General features: G+C 46.4%; 1 protein-coding gene across 5 annotated transcripts in view; it reads left to right on the top strand.

The window, feature by feature from the left end:
* Positions 1–429: 429 nt before the first annotated feature.
* Positions 430–8,123, top strand: part of NCAPG2 (non-SMC condensin II complex subunit G2) — a 72,329-nt gene continuing 64,635 nt past the window's right edge. For 4 of the 5 annotated variants that reach the window (XR_010112671.1, XM_008969402.5, XM_034965371.3 and 1 more), the window contains exons 1-2: positions 449–574; positions 3,557–3,673. Coding sequence is in view for 4 of the 5 variants with exons in the window: in XM_008969402.5 (XP_008967650.1) it covers positions 3,596–3,673 (78 nt within the window). In the remaining variant the exon portion in view is untranslated. Of the gene's footprint in view, positions 575–3,556; positions 3,674–8,123 lie in introns of all 5 variants that reach the window. The other variant, XM_003816335.5, reaches the window with a different exon arrangement.

Raw genomic sequence — 8,123 nt, 5'->3', positions numbered from 1 at the left:
GGACAGGTGCCCCTTCGGCAGGGAGGGCGGTCACGGGGGCCGGCCAGGTCGGGGTGGGGTCCTCCCGGGGATCCAGACACGGCCCTGTGGCCTCTCCCCGCCCCAAGCCTTTCCTTTCTCTCCCCGTGTCTCTCTTCCTCTCCTTCCTGCTTTCCACAACACCGCCCGCTCGCAGCGCCCCGCCCTCTCCTGGACCGCGCACTCCCTCCGCGGAGGCCCCAGGACGCGCACGAGCGCGCAGTGGACGTCGGCGCGCGGACCGTGCATGGGTTCCGCAGCTGTGGCGCCCCGCGTGCGCGCTCCGTAGTGCCCGGTGGGGCACTGGGCTTAGCTGCTCGAGGCCGCGCCCTAAGAGGCGGGGCATAGACAGGAAGAAGACTGGCGGGCATGTGGGCGGGGCACGATCTGGAGGCGGGGCGGGGCGGGCGTGTGGGCGAGGCCCGAGGCTCGCGGCGCCCCAGCTCTCGCGAGAGCGGCGCCTGATGACGACCGGGAGGGCGGGGCCCGTCTGGGGCGCCGGCGGGTGCGTTTGAATCTGGTCCGAGCGCGGGAAACGGCGGGTCCCCGAGCCCAGGTAAGAGCTGCGGTGCCGAGCCGGGATTGGGTTCGGAGCAGGGGCTGGGAAGTAGCAGGGATCGGGCGGGAAGCCCCTCCTCGGCTGGTCGGGGTCCCAGCCTCCACTCCCCTAAGGAGGCGGCCGACCTGCGTGCGGGCAGTGCTGCCTCTGACGGAACTGGACGGAACTGGCGACCCCGGGCCATCCCCCCTACCCAGCTCAGCGACGCCCGTCCTTCTTGTCCGTGTCGGAGGAAAATCCCAGCCCCGGGCGCGGGCACTGCCCTCAGAGAGCGACCCCCCAGCCCTGAGCATGGGCACCGTCCTCAGAGAGTGTCCCCTCAGTCCTGGGCATGGGCACTGCCCTCAGAGAGCGACTCCCTCAGTCCTGAGCATGGGCACTGCCCTCAGAGAGCGTCCCCTCAGTCCTGGGCATGGGCACTGCCCTCAGAGAGCGACCCCCCAGCCCTGAGCATGGGCACTGCCCTCAGAGAGCGACTCCCTCAGTCCTGAGCATGGGCACTGCCCTCAGAGAGCGACCCCCTCTGTCCTGGGCATGGGCACTGCCCTCAGAGAGCGACTCCCTCAGTCCTGGGCATGGGCACTGCCCTCAGAGAGCGACCCCCCAGCCCTGAGCATGGGCACCGTCCTCAGAGAGTGTCCCCTCAGTCCTGGGCATGGGCACTGCCCTCAGAGAGCGTCCCCTCAGTCCTGGGCATGGGCACTGCCCTCAGAGAGCGACTCCCTCAGTCCTGAGCATGGGCACTGCCCTCAGAGAGCGTCCCCTCAGTCCTGGGCATGGGCACTGCCCTCAGCGACTCCCTCAGTCCTGAGCATGGGCACTGCCCTCAGAGAGCGACCCCCTCTGTCCTGGGCATGGGCACTGCCCTCAGAGAGCGACCCCTCAGTCCTGGGCATGGGCACTGCCCTCAGAGAGCGACCCCCTCTGTCCTGGGCATGGGAACTGCCCTCAGAGAGAGTCCCCTCAGTCCTGGGTGTCGGTACTGCCCTTAGAGAGAGTCCCCCTGAGCCCTGGGTGTAGGCACTGCCCTCAGAGAGTATCTCCCCAGCTGTGGACGTGGGCATTGTCCTCAGAGACATCAGTCTCCTGAACTCTTGTTGCTGGTTTGGTGCCTCTTGTTGTGTCCCTGAGGAAGGAGTTTGGGGACGGAGTGGGAAGTCACAGGTGGTGAGAAGGTAACAGGGATTTCTTCGTTTTAATGCTCATCTTGATTTAGTACCAGACCTCCTGTGCGAAGAGTAACCTGCTCTTCGGACTGATAACTGGATGGTGAGATGACTCCTTACCTTGAAAGTAGCATTCTGGCTGCAGGGCTGAGGTCTCATGCACATATGGTACAAGAAACATGGAATATCGCCACCTTGGGAGATAGATTGAAAAATTAACCATTAAAAAATTACAGTCACTAATATAAGAGGGAAAATGGGAAATATAGGAATAAGTTTGGTAGTCTAGAGGAAGTGTATTACTGTAGGTTGGACTAAAATGCCAAAGAGGTACACTTGGAAGTAGAGCAAACAAGAAAAGTGACCAGAACTATGAAAAAGTGGAGAGTGTTCACAGACTTGCCGGGCGAAGACGTATGATTCCATGTGTTTGCTGCACCTTATTGGATTATTTTTCTAAAATCATGAATTTGTCCTAACCACTATTCATTATGCTTGTTACTGGCCACTCTCCCTTACCTCCCCATTTTCTTTGTCAGTGAAAAATGTGCCAGTCATGCTTGATTTAAAGAGGGAGACACGTTGTTGTTAGGCAATTTCATCATTGCATGAACATCACAGTGGACTTGCCTACACCTAGAGGTGCAGCCTACACACATAGGCTGTATGGTGTAGCCTACTGCTCCTAGAGTGTTACTGTACTGAATACTGTAGGCAACTGTAATACAATGGCAAGTATTTGCATCGCTAAACATATCTAAGCATAGAAAAGGCACAGTAAAAATATGGCATTATAATCTTATGGGACCACGGTCATACATGTGGTCTGTTGTTGACTGAAATGTTATGTGGTCCATGACCGTAGTTCATAGTTCAGCCATTTGAGTTGAGGAATGAGATGACCAGACTTCACTGTTAACTTATTTGGGGAGTCATTAAACTGAGGTTATTTTTGCTTTGTTCAATTTGGACATTAAAATCTAATATTATATGTTTAAGATGACTCTCTGTCCCCATAATTATTGGCAGTAGTTTTCCATATTGCTCTATTTATAATGGTGCAGGTGGTTTTCATTTATTTTTAAAGTGAGGGGGCTCCTACTGCAAATGTGTTCCATCATTTGCTATTACCTCATCTTTAGGTTGATGTTTTTTCAGTAGGGCACCAGTAGCACCAGGTATTGTGAATGCGAAATAGAATTTCCTGGAAAAACACAGGCAGGATGGAGGGTATACAAAGTCCCCTGAGCTCTCATTATCCCGAAGGGGTGGGAGGAGGATGCTGTGGTTGAGCATGCCTAATGCATAGTCTAACAAGATCCCAGGTGACCCCCGGGGCCACTGTTTTCCATCTCACTTTGAATAACAAGATGACACTAACAGTGAGATTTTTTTGATGGAGGAATGGCCTTTAGAAAGGGGAGCATCTTCAGAATCTGCAGCTGGGATCAGATTGTTCTTTTGTTGAATCAACTCAGCTCTGCTGAGCCAGCATCTTGCTAAGGTACTAAAAAGGGAGAGATGGTGGTGAGCTTCCTAAGGCTATTTGGATTTCTCCCTCCTTAGTTGGTAATTTTATTAACAATTGTTGATAAGATATCATTAATATCATGTTATTTACATCCCCAGTAAAGGAAATAAGTAAATTGTTTTTCAGATATTATAGCGTGTTTCATGTCAGAATGTTTTTAGAAACTGTCTGCCATACGTGGTTCAGGAATTTTCTTGCAGTTCTTGGATGTTAATATCAAATGAAATCTTACAGGAAAAGATATATTTGCAAGTGTTTCAGTATGATTGTGTTTTCCATTAGGGTTACAAAATAAATGCCATTTGAACAGTGCCATCTGTCATGGAAAAACGTGAGACATTTGTACAAGCCGTGTCTAAGGAGCTGGTTGGAGAGTTTTTGCAATTTGTTCAACTTGATGTAAGTTTCATGTTTTAGTTTTGTTGTGATTTTTGACTGTGAATATGAAATATGTTCTAAAGTCATTATGTCCCCAAAAGAAACATAGTTATCTCAGTGAATCCTTAGCGACCAATGTTTATTTGAAAGAAGAAAACAAAACCCTTTATACTCAAATCTACCTGCTGGTGGGCTACGCTAAGATGTAAAAGATAAACCGAAGTTAACCAGTCAAAGAGGGATGTTGGGGGAAAGGACCCATCTAACAAAGAAGGTCACTCTGAAGACTAGAGAAGGTTTGTTGTGTTTGAACTTGAAGTTCAGCAGGAAGGCAGAAGATGAGGCTGGGGGCTAGGCTACACGAGTCTTTACCATTTTAAGGAATTCAGACTTTATCTTGAGAATGGTGGGTGCTTGAAGCAGGGAGCGAGCTGTAGGCAAGGGAGGAAGAGAACAAAAGAGGAGAGAGAACTAGTGGACAAAATAGAGGTAAGGAGAAAAATATGGTTTGCCTTTTGGAAATAGTCCTCTGACTGCAAGTGAGAAATATGTCAAAGGGACATATTTAAGGCTAACCTCTTAGGTTGTGCTCTTCATAATGATGGTTGAATTAGGAACTGGAAATGGGAAGCTGCTTGGTAGTGAAGTGATGGCACTATTGGACTGATTGATTGGATATGGATATGGTGGGGAAGGGCCCAGGCGTCTGACTGTGTAGTACCATTCAGCAAGCTCATGAACGTGGAAGAGGGCAGATTCAAGGGAGAATGTGGCTCCATTTTGGAGGTACCAGATGACTGGTGGTGGGATGTGCACCAGCGGATGGCCAGTAGTCAGACATGCACGTCTGGATACCAGGGGAAAGGGCTGGGCTAGAGACAGGTTGGGCATGGAAGCCTAAGTCGTGGGAATGCCTGCAGTTATCTCTGTAGAGTTTCAGATAAAAGGGCCTAGGACACATCTCTGAGGAAGCCAGCATTGGAGGCACTGACTCTGAAATACGAAAGTATCTTTGGGGCAGGAGACCCTTGGCACGCTTGTCTCACTTGTTCTTATTATGTGGTGAAAATCAAATTAATGACAACAAAGAATTAGAGAGGAATCTAATAATGAATTTGTTACTGGCAACATTTAAGAAATCATTTTTCTTTATAAGAGAAATGAGCTTATAACATGTTTTGGTATTATAAAATGATATCCTGTAAACTTAAAAATAATCACAAACTCATAGGCATCTCATCACCATAGAAGTGTTTATAAGAGCAAATTAGTTAGATAATATATAAATGTCTGCTTTAGCAGTAGCAGTGTATATGGATTGTATTGGAAATGCAGTACATACATATTTTAAAGTCTAAAAGATTGTTGTTGCAAAGTGCATACCATAATGTTAACAAAATCACAGCAAACTAAATTGAAAATCAGAGGTAAAAATAGCAACTCAAAATCACACTGGTGGCCACAATGACAGGTGCCCTTCTGGGGTGCGTTGTTTCCAGCCACCCGTTGTGTGCCAGCCAGCCTTTGCAGTGTTGCTGGGCAGCCAGCAGACATCTCAGGAGAATACTGAATTAGTCCTTATACTAATGAGGATTAACTCTAGTTTATCAATAAGCTTTATTAACACTTAACAGTTCAGCTTAGTACCTAGTCACCGTGTGGCTCTTACATGTAAAAATGAAAATGTGTAGGATTGTGCATCACGTGGTTTCAAGTTGAATGACATAAATGCCATTTTATATAATGATGGTTTCCCATAGTTCAATTTGATAAGAACTTAAATCAGTTTGAGGCCTATCAGGTAGATCTTTCCAAGTACAGTTAGTTCTGCTGTAATCCCACACATGCATTACCAACAGTCACTGCACTCTGCAGAATTGGTTAAGATAAATAAATAAATAAATAAAAAACCCAGAGAGATTATGGGGAAAATGGAGTTAGAGGGACAACACTAAAAAATTTTGCCAGTGACATGTTAAAACAGGAACCTAATAAAACAGTAGCATAATTTTATATGTTAAATCACTAAGAAATGCATAAATACTATAGTAAGCATGGCACTTTACCTTGAAAAATATTTACACTCTATAGTTGGAAGTGGGTGCCTGTGCTCCCAAGGTACACCTGCCCCTCTGTGTGTAAGAGGAAGAAAATGAGGTAGAACAGAGGAGAAAAAGGCAAGCAAGGCGGAGGGGAATATGGAGCATTAGAGAGCACAGTGGGCCTGGGGAGGGTGCAGTGAAGTGGGGTTGGGGCCTTTGGGTCATAGCAGGTGAGGGGCACAATGTGTGGCCCAGGTATGAATGGACTGAGCTGGTAGGTGTCTGAGATGTGTTTCATGGGATCCTCGTGGCTCCAGTCAGTGGGTGCAGTTTTCTGCATTCACCTGGTATTTCTTGCCTATGAAATCCCACATAAGCAAATGGGAATTTGCCTTTGGTCAAATTGTTCCTTGATGTATTGACAATGTTGGAACAAATTTTTATTTTCAAGCAAGTGTTCCAGAGTGGAGCTGATTATACTGTATGCCCTTGTCCTTCTTGGAGAATCAATGATGGGGAGGAGGACACAGCACTGAGGAGAATTCCATCATTTAACAAACATGTCCTAAGTGCCTTCTGTGTGCCAGACACTGCACTGAGAGTTGGGGTTATAGTACACACAAAGCAAAGTTTCTGCACAAATGGGGGTTTATGTTCTAGTGGTAGAGGAAGAAAAACAAGACACATATAGAAATAATAAAGCAGGTGGAGGCTGGGCACAGTGACTCACCTCTGTAATTCCAGAGCTTTGGGAGGCTGAGGCAGGAGGATCGTTTGAGGCCAGGATAACACCGGCCTGGGCAACATAGTAAGACCCCGTCTCTACAGTAATGTTAAAAAATTGGCCTAGTGTAGTGGCTTGTGCCTGCGGTCCCAACTACTTGGGAGGCTGAGGCAGTAGAATTACTTGAGCCCAGGAGTTTGAGGCTACAGCGAGCTATGATTGTGCAACTGCACTCCAGCCTGGGTGACAAAGTGAGACCCTGTCTCAAAAAAAAAAAAAAAATACTACTACTACTGATAAAGCAAGTGGAAGTGGAAGTTGGGAACGATGGAGTGGCTAAAGAAAACCTCAGAGATGATATTTGAACAGAGTTGGTACAGTCACATGACTCTTGATGAGGACAGGTTCTGAGAAATGCATCATTAGGTCATTTCATTGTTGTGTGAACATCCTAAAGTGTGCCTACATACACCCAGATGGAGCAGCTCAGTACACACCTGGGCTAGATGGTACAGTCTACCGTCCTAGGCTACAAACCTGTGTGGCATGTTACTGTACTGAATACTGTAGGCACAGTGTTGTAACACAATGGTGTGTATCTAAACATTGAAAAGGTACAGTAAAAATACAGTGTAAAACATAAAAAATGCTACATCTGAATAGGGCACTTAGTGTAGCTGGAGCTTGCACAACTGGAAGTTGTTCTGGGTGAATAACTGAGTAGTGAGTAAATGTGAAGGCCTAATACGTCATTGTACACTACTGTAAACTATAAACACATTACACTTGGGCTACAGTAAATTTATAAAAACATTTTTCTTCAATAATAAATTAACGTTAGCTTACTGTAACTGTTTTACTTGATAAACTTTAAAAAAATTTTAAACTTTTAAAATCCTTTATAACACTTAGCTTAAAACACAAACTTATTTTGCTTTACAAAAAATCTTTCTTCATTTTATTTTATTTTAACTTTTATATTCAAGGGTACATGTGCAGGTTTGTTACATAGGTCAACTTGTCTCATGGGGGTTTATTGTACAGATTATTTCATCACTGAGGTATTAAGCCTAGTAATTAGTTATTTTTAGTTATTTAGTTATATTAGTTATTTTTCCTGATCCTCTCCCTCCTCCCACCCTCTACCCTCCAATAGGCCAGTGTGTGTTGTTCCCCCTGTGTCCATGTGTTCTCATAATTTAGCTCCTACTTATAAGTGAGAACATGCTGTATTTGGTTTTCTGTTCCTGTGTTAGTTTGCTATGGATAATGGCCTCCAGCTCCATCTATGTCCCCGCAAAGGACTTGATCTCATTCTTTTTTATGGCTGTATAGTATTCCACGGTGTATATGTACCACATTTTCTTTATCCAGTCTATCATTGATGGGCATTTAGGTTTATTCCATGTCTTTGCTAAAAATACTCTCTTTATACCCCTATTTGATAGCTTTTTTCTATTTTTACTTTTTTTTTTTTTTCTTTTCAGTTGGAGCCTTGCTCTGTTGCCCAGGCTGGAGTGCAGTGGCGTCGTCTCGGCTCACTGCAACCTCCGCCTCCCGGGTTCAAGTGATTCTCCTGCCTCAGCCTCCTGAGTAGTTGAGATTACAGGCACACGCCACCACACCGGCTAATTTCTGTATTTTTAGTAGAGACAGGGTTTCGCCATGTTGGCCAGGCTGGTCTCAAACTCCTGATCTCAGGTGA

Source organism: Pan paniscus, chromosome 6, assembly GCF_029289425.2.
Source record: "Pan paniscus chromosome 6, NHGRI_mPanPan1-v2.0_pri, whole genome shotgun sequence".
Lineage (NCBI taxonomy): Eukaryota > Metazoa > Chordata > Mammalia > Primates > Hominidae > Pan > Pan paniscus.
The sequence above is the reverse complement of the archived record's forward strand: the minus strand, read 5'-3'. Positions and strand labels throughout refer to the sequence as shown.